The sequence below is a fragment of the Aplidium turbinatum genome, chromosome 17 (genome assembly GCF_918807975.1).
Source record: "Aplidium turbinatum chromosome 17, kaAplTurb1.1, whole genome shotgun sequence".
Taxonomy (NCBI): Eukaryota; Metazoa; Chordata; class Ascidiacea; order Aplousobranchia; family Polyclinidae; genus Aplidium; species Aplidium turbinatum.
The window spans coordinates 7166598-7182434 of record NC_137488.1 but is presented as its reverse complement, the minus strand read 5'-3'; the positions used below and the strand labels follow the sequence as shown (position 1 = coordinate 7182434).

Below are 15837 nucleotides of genomic sequence, written 5' to 3'. Positions count from 1 at the left end.
TGTAAATGTAATGTTTTTTCAAGAGCACGATGCCCTGTAGTAGGCCTATATATAACTTTTCCAGCAACCTTTCGATTTTCATCACAACTTTGCTATTCCACGCTGACTTTGTTATTTATTGTGCTCAATTCAAGTCAATGGAGATTCTAAATAGTTGTATATCTTTTTGTAATTTGCATCCGGCCGCAGCTGTTAATCTCGCAGCGATCCGGCCCTCAGAGAAAAAAGTTTGGTGACCCCTGCCGCAGACCATGGCCACCTGGAGATGCGGCCTGATTTGTCACATTTTGCAGATTTTGATTACAACTACTGCTAGTGTTTGACTGACATTTTCTGAGATTTTTTTACTTTTTGCTGTCTTCTAATGATATAAAAGCATTTTGTTGCCTTGGAGAAGCAATAGCAAATAAGATAAAGTAAGTTGAAAAACGCTGAATCAGACTGTTATTGGAAAATTAACAGTCTGACTAAAATCTTCGAAATCAAATTTTCATTGTTTTTCAACATCTGAGGATGTTAAAACCTATTGAGTCATCTGGGGGAAACAGTAAAGAAAGCGTAAAAATATAATTTTTTGGAAAAATTTATTTAAACATTCGCCCAAAGTTAGCAAAATCTGAAAATTTTTGCAAAATGTGACAAATCAGGCCGTATCTTTAGGTAGCCATGCGTAGACGTAGAGTGTAAATTTAGGCAAGATTATGTATCCAAATTTTGTAGACTTTCACAAAGTGAGAACTTAAATTTTAATATTCGATTAAGAATTACGAACATTTCGAAGGGTAAATTTCTTTCGGACCTTTGTTACTTCGTTTTGAGTAATCACGTGGTCACGTACCATGCATGAAGTACATGCCTTGGTTTCTGGTTTTGATTCCTTTTAACCTTTACAAAACTATCATGCACTTATTTCAGTGAGCTTATAAACTACACAAGGCTGATAGTTGCCAATGCCACAAACGGATACGAGAGATCACAACTGGACTGTTATGGGATGAGTGAGTGGTTGAACATTGTTTCTGCTTCAATGTTGATTCAAATTTTTTTTTATCGTATGCTAATTAGTTGTAGATTTAAATTAAGTGCACAGCAAGGAAGCCAGTTTTCATGTCCTTCTTTAAACATGATTTTAAGGGTTATGCTTCGACATAACCGGGTGGTCGTATATACTTTACTATCGTCATAGACTGATCATTGTAGTCATTAATAAAAGCTGGGGTAATAAAAGCTGGGGTAAGTTTTTCTGGGGATTAATAAAAGCTGGGGATTAATAAAAGCTGGGGTAAGTTTTTTGTATTTTTTCTTAAACTTCTAGGCTGTTTTCTTCTTGACTAGGCGCTTAATTTGCTGCTGTAGAAAAAAGTAAGCCATTGTGAAAGGACTTGGCAACACTGCTGTGAAACGTAGTCTGATGCCAGTCGTTGCTCAACTATAGCGAGAAATTAACCATGAATGGATTTCATCATTTTTTAACCGAACCGCAGCAAGTCATCTTCTTATCATTATTACGTAATAATATGATTTAGAGTTCCCTGCTGGTTGCACCGGTTACAATGGTCCACAGCCTATTGCTTGTCATGAGACGATATGGAAAGATGGGGGTTGCATTGTGGAGGGATATGATTATCCGACGAAAAGAAGCTCGTTCAGGAAAGACACGTTCAAGGATTACAATTTAAGGTTTGCACAGTCGAAGTCTTAGCTCATAAAAATTGTGGTTTATGATTCTTTTTTGCTGCTTATTGGCTAGAAAACATGTTTTTGTCGAAATCATGCAAAATCAAAGTTTGCTTATGTACTTTTTAAGACCAATACATTGTAGAGTCTAGACATCTGGCGTTATTTCATTAGTTTATTTTAGTCATTGACTATTTCACTTGGACGTTTTTCTGTTTAATGTTTTTTTTTTTTCGAGCAGCATGTAGGCTAGTCGCGCAACTTTTTTGATATTTGCTGTGACTGAGCAGTATTGAGTTATTTCTGGTATTAACATTATTTAATACGGTCTCGACTCCATTTCGCTGCAGTAATGACATTTTCAATCAAAAATATAAGAAAATGCTTTTATAATTAAATTGAAAAATACACTCACAAAATCTTCTACAATATTCTTCACACAACTTCTTATAGGAAAAGAAGTTAATGACAATAACTGCTTATAGCGCAGTCTTCAGAATTGTGGTAAACGCATATGCTCTTATTACTAGTATTCAGCGAGTAACCTATTATACTCAAGTTTGCCGACAGCGTTTCTACTCTTTGATGTCTCATCATTGCTTTACGGAGACAACTGGTATTAACTGAAGCCAGGTGGCCTAACTCTTGTAAATATCGACAAACTACATCTCATACTACACTATATGTAGTACTTATGTACCCACCCTACTTGTATTACTACCATCAAAGTTTCAGACAAGACTACTGTTTCAACCTTGAGGTCTCATCCGTACGGTTTGCGTGCATTGGATAGAATGGCTTTTTAATTGTCAATATTTCCTTTAGCGTTTGTTGTTTCACAGTGAGTGTTGTTTGCGCAATATTCAATATCTGTCTTTAGAGACATTGAGAGCTTCACGAGAAACTTGAAAAACCGAGCCATTGCATTGGTCCAGCAATCACAATTTGACTGCTATGGAATATGTAAGTTTCTCTCTACTTTGCGTCTTTCCTAAGTTTATTAGTTTATGATACATTAATGTGTTATAGATATTTGATCAACCAACGTCACTTTAATGTGTTATCAACTTTAATGTGCAATTGCAGAGAAAAATAGCTAAATACACTATTTACGTATTGTGGTTCAAAACCTCTGCATGTGAAACAGCCGGGAGTTTCCAAAGAGGTTTTTTTGGTCTGAAAAAAAAAAGATTCGTACAATCGATCAAAAATCAATCTTTTTAATGTTGAATGCTCTCAGGAAAAAGTGAGTTTCCGTACCATTTGAACAAAGTCATTGCTGTCATCTGACAAAGCGTAATGTAATAACTTAAATTTCCAAATGTCTTCCCGTCTTATTTCTCCGCCGATTGGTGTTTTGTACAGTTATCAATGAACTGGGAGCATTCAGTCTACTTGCTGCATTTAACATTTCAAACGCTATTAATTTTTTTTGCCATTTTACCGTCTCGCAACGTTTTATCAACGCAGTAGTGCATTTGACTTGTTATGTCTAGCCTTCCCTCCTGGTTGTGTCTCGTACACCAGTCCACACACACTGTCATGTCAGGAGCACATTTGGAAAAAAACAGGATGTATTGAAGAGGGATACAGTTTTCCATCCAATCTCACAACCTCTCAAAATACAACTATTAATGCAATGAATCTAGTGTAAGCATTCTAGTAACTATGCGCATCTCAAGCATTTAAATAATGTTATAATTTTTTGTTTCAATTGCCTCATGAATAAATGATTGTGCATAGCTGATTTATGGCTTTTGAAAATATATTCATGACTAATTTACCTGAATCGAAATTATTCACCATAACTCCTCAGATTATTTTATTTATACCATTCCGACAATTTATAGTTTCAAGCACCTTGGCCAATAGACGAATCTTGTTTATACTTCGCTTCGCAATGTTTGTCTTGGTTCCTGTGATACCATAAAAATAGTTTTAAAATAAATTTTGTTTTTCTTTCAATCAGTATAAATTGATATCACATGATAAGCTATCACAAGACATGGCTTGTGTTGTAGTTTGTGCAGTCATTCCGAGGATTGAATTCGTTATAATAAAATTATTATAGCTTCCAATGTTTAGTGGCAATTATCGATACAGGATTCTTCAAATAAATGCCCTTTTTCACATTAAATACTTGATAAACTGTGTTATTCAAATTTCATTGTATATCAGTTGGTCGTCTTTTTTCTGAGCTTTTTACATACTGCAGACGAACATAATTTAAGCAAATGATTCGCTTAAAATTCCCTATGATAAATCAAAGTTTTTAAACCCAATTACTTCCATTAATGTTTTTGTCAAACTTTTACAATATAATTATCTCAGGGAACTGCAGAGCTATGCGAAGAACTTCACTACTCGTTCTGAAGCAAATGACGCACAGGCTCAGTTGAACTGTTACGGTTTAAGTAAGTCAGTTTTAAGCTATTGTTGGTGAATAAGGATTGTAATTATATTACTTTTTTAAACGTAGAAGTTGTATGAATTTGCACCCTGAGTGTTATTAAATATTTTTTTGGGGTTATAAATAGTCATAGCAAATGTTATTTCTTACCCAAATTTGAAAAATGTATTTTGAGATCAAAACAGCCTGTTTGTATGGCGCAACAGTTACACGTGTTTACTGTAGTATTCTATTTGATTAATGTTAAGTTTAGTGCATCAATATTCGTTAAAAAAGCATTAAAATTGACCTATTAAACTTATGATAAATTAGTTCAGTCCTGTAGAAGTTGCTTTCATCTGGGACTGACCAATGCATTACTGCCTAGTGCCTATGCTTTTTCTTATGACTTTATTCCTACTTCTAGTGGGCTTGCCGGTGAAGATTGCAGTCCTCCACATCACCCTATCAGCAGTATCCTTTTCTTTCACTACTGCTGTTTTAAGGTCTTCTGCTTACTTCCAATCGTCTCATTTGTCTTCCGACATTTTCAAAGCTATTTTGACGAAAAAAAACTGTAGTAATCACTCTTTGCAACGACTCTAGAGTTTCCTAAAGGCTGCGACAAATACAAAGGACCATTGCCTGTAGAATGTCACAACACTATTTGGCTTAAAGTCGGTTGCATAGCGGACGGAATGAAATTTCCTAACAAGTCCCTGACAGCCACCAGCTTCACGCTACCCGACTTAGACATCAGGTAGTTGGTTTTCATAAGAATTAATTTGTAAGCTTTTATTTGATTGTGTGTAAAATCTTCCATTTGTTTAATTCGGATTTATCAAAATCTATCTCTTCCTGTGGTCTTCACAGCAGTGACGTAATTGATGATGCCATCTTAAACTTTCTCCCATTTGTAAATCGTAAAGAAAAGTTGCTGGGCGTATACTTTGCAATAACAATTTGAAACAAATTAATCTTTTGGACAAATTCAGCGTTAAATTGACATCAGTTTTCTTTACATATCTTCAAAAAAAACTCCCACCATATCATTACTGTTGTTGATAGTTTATTTACTAAGTTTTAAAATCAACTGACTTCAATATGTCACTTCAACAGAGGAATAGAAAACCATACAAGAGATATAATAGAAAGGACACGTTGGCTGGATTGTCAGTCTCAGCGAGATTGCTTCGGAATAGGTGAGAGTCGACCCAACAAGACTTGACGTTTACTTTCGTGGTCTATATTTTAGTGGATTTGTGAAAATGTGCGGTTTTAATTGCTCGACTCTCAATATAAACTACAATGGAGAAGTTTGTGACATAACGTTACAGTTGTACGTTCCATAGAGGCTGTCAAGTGTCAAACTTGACGAAACCTAAACCAAGCCTTAGGATCAGGTTGTTTAACTCTAAATTATAAAGATTTGTCTAATAAATATTTTGCCATGTTTCAGTGTGTAGCAAGTTTACACAGGTTTATTCCCTGTGGTATCGTTTGGTAACCAACAGACTCTTGGTTCTATAAAAAAACAACAAACAAAAAAAAAAACAGCAAGACTACATAGCGATAGTTCAACTCTTGATATCGTTTGGTAACCAACAGACTCTTGGTTCTATAAAAAAATAAAATAAAAATACAAAAACAGCAAGACTACATAGCAATAGTTCAACTCTTGAATTGTGCAAGCACTTCATTAACAATTTTGCTATGTGTGGAACATATGAATAATTGTAGGAGCATGACTAGTTGACTACAGAAAACAACACAAGTTTTTAAATGCGTACAACATTATCCGGGTTCAGCTTTCCAAACGGATTTCTCAGTTTCAAGTTAAAGATTTCTTCAATTCATTGCTATGGTTTTTTTAATGTCGCAACGACGAACATTCTTAATTTTTCTTTACCAAATACACTACTACGCTATTCCAAGTCGATATATTTGCTCATAATTGACGCGCGATTGTAGAATTCCCGCTCGGCTGTGACTATTATAGAGGTCCACATTCATTGCAATGTCTGACCTCTATATGGGACGACGGTGGCTGTGCTGAAGAAGGCTACAACCATCCGTCCAATTTATCAGCAGTGGACCTTGCAAATGAAAGCCTCTTGACCATCGTGTGAGTAGGACACTTGCTGCTACATCAACATGGATTCTTGAAATAATCAAACTTTTCGAGTTAAAAAGTGTTTTGCGTTTTTAAACTGGAAATACAAATTGTTCGCTTGTTAGATTTATGCTGATTTAATATTTATGATGCAGTAAATATTCAATTATTTTTTATTTGAGGTAAACATTTTTATGTATTTAATTTATATTTAAAGTTAGTCTTCCGGGTTATGTTTTGAGAATGCCCTCCAAGACCCAATCAGGCTACCACAAAACTATTAATTGAAAGTTGATACGCATTGTTTTTGCGGAAAGTCACTTAAGTTTTGCTTTCAAAAGCTGAATTCCTGCTCCATGCGACATCATTAATTCCGTTTTATTGACTTACAAAAAGTGTATCGCTGTTGCAACCGCAGCTAACGTTCATGTTCTTTTTCTAGGGAGTTGCAAGAAAAGTCACGAAAATTGAATAAAAGTGCATTGGCAGGAAATGCGACCGATCAATTGACTTGTTTCGGGATAAGTGCGTATCAGCTTCTTTTGTGTTTATACAAAGTTCTGTTTATCCGTTTTTAGTCACAGGTGATTTAAGGTTCAAATCATTTTGTTTTATTTCTTTTTCTTTGATTTAGAAATGTTTTGCAATGAAATTGTATTGTTCAATTTTGAAATTTCCGTTAACGCAACAGTCTTCACTCACAGACGCGAAAATGTTTTTCAGAATTCCCAAACGGATGTCTCATCTACCAGGGGCCAAACTCTATTGAATGTTACAAGAGCATTTGGAAGGCTGTCGGCTGTACCGAGGAAGGTCATGACTATCCTGATTATTTTACCTCTGAAGAAAATGCTTTGTTACATGGTTTTCATCTCAAGTGAGAATTTTGTTTCATAAAATGTATTCATGAAAAAAAAGCGAGGCAAAAATACAAGCATTGTACTTATTGGTAGGTTGCCTCTACTTTGCGAAGGGCGATAGAAAAACTTATCTGTTTTTTTCAAATGTTGACAGCAATGTTTATCTAATTTACCCAAAAGCTTGTTTTATTTTATAAAATGACGTTGTTTCAACGATAACAAACGTTGTTTCAACATTGGTTCTGCAGCGGAGTGAGGAGTCACATGAAGCTCATCGCGAGTACCGCTGTTGCTCCCAATACAGGAGCGCAGCTTGACTGCTACGGTTTAGGTGTGTATTGCTTCCTCATCTCTAAAATATTACAACTTATGTTAAGATATCCTTCACATATTATACCTGACCAAATAACTATACAACAAATAATACTAAATAGTACTGACATGCAAGAAGTGTTCCACGCCAAAAAAGCTAAACAGAGCGAGATGAAGCAAGCATTGTTGCTACTTCTAAAAAACTTCAGTCTGTTTCATTCTTAGGTGGATTACCAGAAAGTTCTGAAAACCATGCAGAGAGAGTTTGAAGATCTTGCCAAGAATGAAACAGACTGTTAAGATTTTTAAGAAACAACTAGATTTACCTAAATAGTTAACAATGCATGGTTTGCGCGGAATAAATTGCGCGTTTATGATGAAAGTATACATGTCATGTGTGTATGATGTGCAAATATCATTTTTCATACCTACGTATTTTTATATTCAACGAAACGTTCCATTCCCAATACAGCAGTTATCAACCACGTATCATTGCAGGTTTAAACCTTTGCTATAAAACGTCACCATGTGCAACTTAAGTATAATCAGTGCTTACTCAACCTTATCAACACCTTAGAATTTCCTCCCGGCTGTTTGTACTACCGTGGTCCTCACCCTGATGATTGTCACAAGTATTACTGGAGGTCTGCCGGTTGCGTTCGTCAAGGCTGGTCCTACCCCGACAACCGGACGTATGAAGACAGCGTCCGGCTTAACAATATGACGTTGAGGTAATTGTTCGTAACTGCTTGCAATGGAATTCAAATGTCTTTTATCGAATAGGATTGAGTGTAGAGACACAAATGTACAACGCAAACGTTTTTTTGTCTATATATCTGTTTTAAAAGTGTTTGTCTTTAACGTTGAATCAATGTTAAAAGGACCGATTTCTGCTGCCCCATTTACATTGATTTAACGCATGCAGACGTTTAATCACAGTAAAAATGTCCAATTTTGATAACTAGGTTGATATAAAATGACCCATCGGAAAAATACTGAAGAAAAAGCTATAACACAGTGCACAAGTTGTTCAATTTTAAATCGGAATAGGCCTACTACATTTGTAGCGTGAAATAATCATGAATCTATAAGAATAAACGTTTGTTATTTTGTAGGGAACTAAAAGCTCATTCACTTAACTTTATCTCTGAGGCCGAAAATGGAAGCATATCGAACCAGCTTCTTTGTTACGGGATGAGTAAGGATATTTAATTGATGTGTTATCTTACAACTTTGGTGACCAGGTCTATGCTAGTGGTACAAAGCTTATACAAGATGCGAATCTGACTAGGGCTAGAAAATTAACTTCTACTGAAAAATAAGCCCTCTCAGAGAATAAAGATTCTCACTTTTAATTAATTTGATTTTCACATGCAAAGTTCGAATGCTAGTTAAGAGGAACGGTTAACTTTTTTACGTACAAGATAGCCAGCCATTTCAACGTAGTCACACGTTGTAAAAACCTTATTAAAAAAAATTACCTGTTTGTGGCAGATGCTATTTTGATATTTCAATCAGCAAAACATGTTTCTGACACTAATACTCAACATGTCTTACATTTTGTGTTTCATACTGTGACTATGCAGACCTGTGCAAGGTTATTTTCTCAACCATACGAATACTGGGCAAAACTTGTGAAATAATCAGATGTTACAACTTTGAGCTTAGTCTGCACAAATAAAGTACATTTTATTCGCAATTTCAACGTCTTTGCACAGAGTTTCCGTCTGGGTGCATGCACTACAGAGGACCTCGTGCGTTGGACTGCTACAGGAACTTATGGAACAAATCTGGCTGCATTGAACATGGCTTTTACTACCCTCAGACATCTTACAACAACGTTACATCGCCAACTCCTGTCCCGCCTTACCTTGAAAAGTCGCAAAATAAAACCAACTCAACCGCTTTGTTTGATGCACTTGATTTACGGTATGGGAGTAGTTTGGTATTATATGGTTCTTTAGTCGTGTTTTTACGTTTTTTCTACTGCTTATTGCTTTTGGCTTGTTATTTTCTTCCAGGGAAGTGATTTATTTAATGGGCAACATCTCGGAAGATGCTCTTGCTGACAATAGTGAGGCTCAGATTCAATGTTACGGAAGAAGTGAGAATTGTTGAATATTCTATCTCTACGTGTGACTGTAACAAGTTTTAACGTATGTCATTGTGAGAAATTTTGTTTCGCCAACAAAAAGGTCCAACTTTTTTGCAGAGTTCCCTCTTGGTTGTGGGTCGTACCTTGGTGCCCACTCTGATCAATGTCTAGAATCGATGTGGCTGACAGTGGGCTGTGTTGAAGAAGGATACTGCCATCCATCCAACTTATCTGGCGCCAAGAATTCTACTTTGCGTGGAATGAATTTGGAGTAAGAACTCAAAATATTTTTAGCTTCAACTTGTAAGTTTCTGGTTTGTATATATGCAGCATCCTTGGCATATGCCGAAAAACTTGTCTCAATACGCATTTCAGTGACTTAATGTCAAACACATTTGTCTTCTGTAAGACAATGTTAAGATTTGTGTGAGTTTGAAGCTCTAAATTTTACTTTTTTTGCGTCTTGTTGTATTGAGGGGATTAGAGGTTTGGCATGTTAAAAGTTAAACATTAGAACGAACTTTGCTGAAGAGAATCACGTCTAAAGGGCTAGATCCCAGCATTATGCGAAACTTATTTGCAGTGAACTTTTCTTGTTCATGAAAAATCTGAGTGACAATTCTCTGATGTCGGACGAACAGTCTCAACTGAACTGCTTTGGGATGAGTAAGTTAAACTTACTTGCTTGTAAAATTTACTATATAATTGTTTTTCTTTTCAATATCATAATCATACTTTAATAGTAGGACTACACCTCATAATTCGGAGAAAATTAAGGGTAAGCAATTGATTGATGTACGACGTTCAAGCTACTGCATGATTTTGGACTACTTCTTCCACATTTGATCAGTTGCAAGTTTTAACATTAAACACTTTCTTGCATCTGATTAGCTAGCTTCATAACTTCTGTTACAGGCTATTTGAATAAGGTACTGAAAAAAATCGCTTTTACGGCAACGAATTCGTTAGCAATACTTATGCAAGTTACCAAATCTGGCTGATTTCATTTAGGTCTACTCGTTATGTTCAATCCATTTATGACATTCTTAACAAAGTATTCTTGTGTAACTTTTAATTCTCAATAACACCGAGAAACTGGAGCAGAGGTTAATAAGGACCATCACCGTTTTCTTCGTTGTTTAATTTTACAGCGGCCTTTTTCAAAAGTTGTGGTTTTCTAAAATAATTAGATATTGTTTTCAGAATCGACGATTCCGATGTTATTTCTGCTATACCTAAAGTCGTTTTTTTTATTGTTAATAATGAAAAAGTACATTATTTATTAACCTTATTCATGTGAAAGCAATTTTAATGCGTACTTTACATTACACAACAAAATTTTCAGGGTTTCCTACCGGCTGTGTCTCTTATTTGGGCCCACACCGCGTCGATTGTCTCAACACAATCTGGAAGAGAGTGGGTTGCACAGATAAGGGATTAGCTTATCCAGGAAAACCAAACAACGCTTCGAACATAACTGCACTGAACGATTCCTTCAATTTACTTGATTTGAGGTATAAATTTGCACTTTGGTTATGCTCTTTTTTAGACGGACTTTTCTTTCCGCTCCCTTCGAAGGGTCCGAAGGTTCCGCTTTTCACCATCCTTCACACAATCTCTGTGACGTAGGTTAGATATTTGGCTTTTGCCTTCATGGTTTTGATTTTGGTCCACCTAATATGTCTTACATGTTAACGTGCAGAACTACAGAGAGTTCAATATGTTTTATCATGCTGAACGAATCTGTAGCCTTGGTTGACAATCAAATTATTCTGTTAGAAGGGTTGCTTTGACATGCGATAGAACAAAACGTATAGAACGAAAAAATAAAAGAAAAAACTTATGGGCAGAAATGAGGGTCATGGTATTAGACGAAGTAAAACGAGGGAAAGTTATTAACAAATGAATAGAATGGTCTCACAGAAAAACTGTTGGCAAAGTTGTATTCATTCTGCACTCTTAGTTAATTCAATACTTTCGTTTTCAGACAATTGCGCAATTCCATGCAACAAATCATTGACAATGCAATTTTACTGAAAAACAACAAGTCACAACTTGATTGCTTCGGTCACGGTGAGCCGGCGTGAGGCTGAGGGAAAAATATTTGCGCGTCTAATATTTGTGTTTTTATTTGTCAATGTGGTCTTGTTTACGTTGTTTTTTTGTTACGTTTTTACCACTTAAGTTTTATTAAACTTATTCAGTTTCACCAGCAAGGAATCTATATCTTGTTGTCCGTTTCCATTTAACAGCTTCAGACGTTTAACAAATAAAAACACGCAGTTGGAAATCACAACTATGCACATTGCTTAATCATCAAAGATTGAAAAGCGTCTTATATCTTTCAAGCATCACCTTTATTTTCTTTAAAACATAGTGTAATCATCGAATAGATAAACATAGTACTGTATTAAGCATTGCAATTAAAAAGTGAAGACGCCAACTATAGAGACAGATGGAGGAGTTCCTGCAGACAACCGGCCGACCCTGATGTTTTAAGATGAAGACCAGGTTTTATTGAAGCAAAAGAGAGAAACGGTGTCTTCAGATAGTTACAATCATGTTGATCCTGCATTATCGCTTTAGTACCATACCAATTTAATGAATATGGAAATTTTGTTACAGCGTTTCGTGATGGTTGCGTATTCTACCGAGGTCCACATCCGTTTGAGTGCTTGCAAACTACATGGAACGACGCTGGCTGCTTGCAAGAAGGTCACAAACACCCCAGCAACCTGTCCAGTGCACAAAACGCAAGCTTGATGACTTTAACACTCGAGTAAGAACACTGAGAAGAGCTGATTTTGATTTAAACTTTGGTTTTTTTCTTCTCTGCACCAACTTCTTTTACATTCTACAACATTATTTTGTCTTTGTTGAATCGCTTAGTCTAATTTGATGTTTTTTCTTCAGAGAGTTGCACGTCAACTTCAAAACCATTATGAATACAGCGCTTTCTGGAAACGCAGACGCCCAATTGGAATGTTATGGAATAAGTAAGTTTTTTTTTGCATTGTTAGACCATTTGCTTGTGGCTACATGGATCGCAGCAATATCACAAAGCATTGCAATAACTTTTACTTTGGATCTATATCCGGTATACCATACTGCGTGTTTCTAATTAGTTTTTATGCGATAATTTCATCAGTATGGCACTGTGTAAGGAGCCTTGTATTCGCAGAGTTCCCCAGTGGCTGCCTTACGTACGAAGGACCGCATCAAACAACTTGCCTGAATACTTTATGGAAGAGGGCAGGTTGCATCAAGGAAGGTTTTGGTTATCCAGATTCACTACATTCAGGGACAAGCATTTTCTCCAACCTGACTGTAGATTTTAATTTTCTGTCAACAAGGCTTGATACTTTGAACGCATTTAATTTGCGGTAATTGGACATTAGATTATTGTAAAGGTTGATTTCATACTTTTTGTACGTTAAAGTTTCTTTCAAAGTGTGGAAAACAAAGTTGATTGTTAATTTTTCCATTCATTAGCAGGTAAGCGACAAAAATATTTAATGCAACACCTTTGCGTTTTTTCAGAGTTGTGCAAGAGTACGTGACAAATATCACCGAGCAGGCTCTCTCTCATGATGTTACAGCTCAGCTTGACTGCTTTGGCCAAGGTAGGAATCACTGAACTGTGCCAGTCCACATAAATTGCTTAGAGAAGTTGTGGTGGGCCAAAGGGGCCAAAAGGTTCGACTCTCTGAGTGTGCGCTTGAGCAACGCACGTGAAGGACTACTCTCCATTCAGTGGTATCTAATGGATGGCAACAAGATTTCAGCAACTCTGTCAGTTTCCGTCACCGGGCCTGCGTCAGTGATTCAAAACTGCTACAAGTATGCGAAACTGCCAGGATTAAGCTCTGCAAGAAGCTTTCCCAGTCAGAGGACAAACATTCAATCAATCAATCAAAGCAAAGAATTTGATTTTGAAGCCTACCTTAAATACTCATTCACGGTTTCATAATTTTTACAGACACCAGTTTCAGTTATAAAACCGACAAATGAAAAGTCCACGACACGAAAAATACATAAGATTTCAAAATCTTTAATATACGTAATTCACTAACTTAACAATCACGATTTTGAAGGGATTTGGGCTTTCTACTGTATTCGTATTTAAGATGTAAACTGACTGAAATGTTGGTCGCTTTCGTTTTTGTCAGAAATGAAAGATGTTAATAAATATAACTATGTTTCACCAAGAGTTTGTTAAGTTGCATTGAAGTAAAGTAAGACCGTCAGCCACTTTGATTTTTTGTATGAAATCAGCAATCCTTAGATTTTGTGAATCACAAGAAGAATTTATTTTTACTCAAAACCCACCAAAAGAGTAACTTATTGTATAGAAGTTTGTGCGCATCACATGAATTCATTTTGTACTAGGTTAGTGTTTAAAGTAGCCTACTTTTAACTACTACTCAGTGTTTTGTATTGAAAAATTATCGGACATCTTTTAGCTATGAAGCTTAGACCTAATTAAAATCTTATGTTTTTCAGCTTTTCCTAATGGCTGCCGTTATTACAGTGGTCCCCATGCGTTTGAATGTTTAAAAACAATTTGGAGTAGTGTGGGTTGCATAAGCGAGGGTTTTGGGAATCCAAAAAATTACACTCCTTCCATTAATAGCACTGTCATTGCTATGACTCTAGTGTAAGTTTTCCTTGTACTGGTTTACATCAATCCAATATACATATTTTGCCTTCATACCTAGTCTTTCTCTGAGTGATTCAGAGTCGGGTGCATAGCCGAGTGGTGAGAGCGCTTGAACGGCAACCGAAAGGGCGCCGGTTCGACACCGCTCATGAGCATGCAGCTGTGTCTTTGGCAGGACACTGAAAGGCATGCCTGAAGGTGGACATGAAGATTGGCTTCCTTGCCTTCCCGTCCACTTAATCTAAATCTTCAACCACCAGGTGTAAGCCTGGATACGACAAACAAACAAACAAGTAGTGATTCAGACGGCTGAGGGTGGACACGAAGATTGGCTTCCTTGCCTTCTCGTCCACTTAATCTAAGTCTTCAGCTACCCGGCACAACCCTGGATACGACTAAATAAAAGTGATTTAGAGAGAAGTGTTTTTGCTACGTAGTATGTTGTGGAATGCTTATTGGTATTTGCTGTAAGTAAATCAAACGTATTACTTGCATTGTACAACGTTAGTTTTCAAATTGTGGACCACTAGTTGTCGAACACTACCATAGACACTTTCTTTTCAAGTTGCAAGTTGTGATTTTCTATAACTTTCTACCTGCTGCAAACTTCACCTTGTTTTATAGTGACGTGGAGAAGTTTATGCAAAGCTCTTACGACAAAGCTATCACTAACGATAATGACGCGCAACTGGAATGCTACGGCATAAGTGAGTATTATTCAGTAACAACTTGTATATTATCTTGATCGTTTTGTTATTTTTGCAAGTATTTCTTTTCATGTGCTATTCGGAGATGCTATTGCTATACCAAAATCAATTTTTACGTAATTAAAATATTAGGCTGTTAGGCAATCGCCAGCATTGGAAAGCAAGATGATCAGGATTAATTATAGCAACAGGCTCACCGTTTCGTGTAATTTAGTAAAGCTCCTTGTGCCTCAAAGTCCATCAAACAAAAACAAGTTATTTCAGTCATTGTTCACGCTAACAACAATTTTTTATCAGATTTTTTACCATTAGTTAAAATTATGAAGTCTGCTATCTAAATTACCAAAGTGGCATTTAAAATGCAACCAAGCTTTGGGCTTGATCATTGCAGAGTTCCCTACCGGCTGCATCACCTATGAAGGGCCGCACAGCGTTGCGTGTCTCCGAACCATATGGAAACAAGTTGGTTGTGTGGACGACGGACCCGGCAATGCGAACATATCAACGAAACTCGCCAGCTCGATAAACAGACAGAATTTGCGGTGCTTCATTTTTTAGTGTAGTGTGCAAGTGTGTGCCAATAAAACAAAATTTAAAATGGTATTTTTAGCTTCAGGCATGGTGCAAAATTATTTTCTTAAAGGCTGAAGCGCATTTAATGGCTAAAAGCAGAAAGCTGAGCGTACAAATTAGACAGTCACGCCTTCAATCTTGAAAAGTATTTTGCTAAAGTTTTTATTTTCATTAAATAAGACAAAAGAATGTATTGTTTTTATTTTCTTTAGAAAAATACGATTGTATTTCAAAGAGATAATAGACGACGCTCTTGGTGGGAATTCAACGGCACAACTTGAATGTTTTGGCATAGGTATGTCACAATTCCACATAGTTAGCTTGTTGTATCAAGATTTCCAATGATACTTATTTATTTGCAGTTGAATGTAAAAACAAGTTAAGATAACGTATTAATGATATAAAAAAATTGTCAACATTTAATTAATCTACAAAATTCCAGTTATTTTGT

General features: G+C 36.2%; 1 protein-coding gene across 1 annotated transcript in view; it reads left to right on the top strand.

Moving 5' to 3' along the window:
- The first annotated feature begins 12387 nt into the window (after window positions 1-12387).
- The window catches only part of LOC145786924 (uncharacterized), a 37188-nt gene continuing 33738 nt past the window's right edge, over window positions 12388-15837 (top strand). The window contains exons 1-5 of the mRNA XM_082598666.1: window positions 12388-12442; window positions 13950-14103; window positions 14731-14813; window positions 15205-15355; window positions 15599-15681. Of these exons, the coding sequence (XP_082454792.1) occupies window positions 12388-12442; window positions 13950-14103; window positions 14731-14813; window positions 15205-15355; window positions 15599-15681 (526 nt within the window). The remainder of the gene's footprint in view (window positions 12443-13949; window positions 14104-14730; window positions 14814-15204; window positions 15356-15598; window positions 15682-15837) is intronic.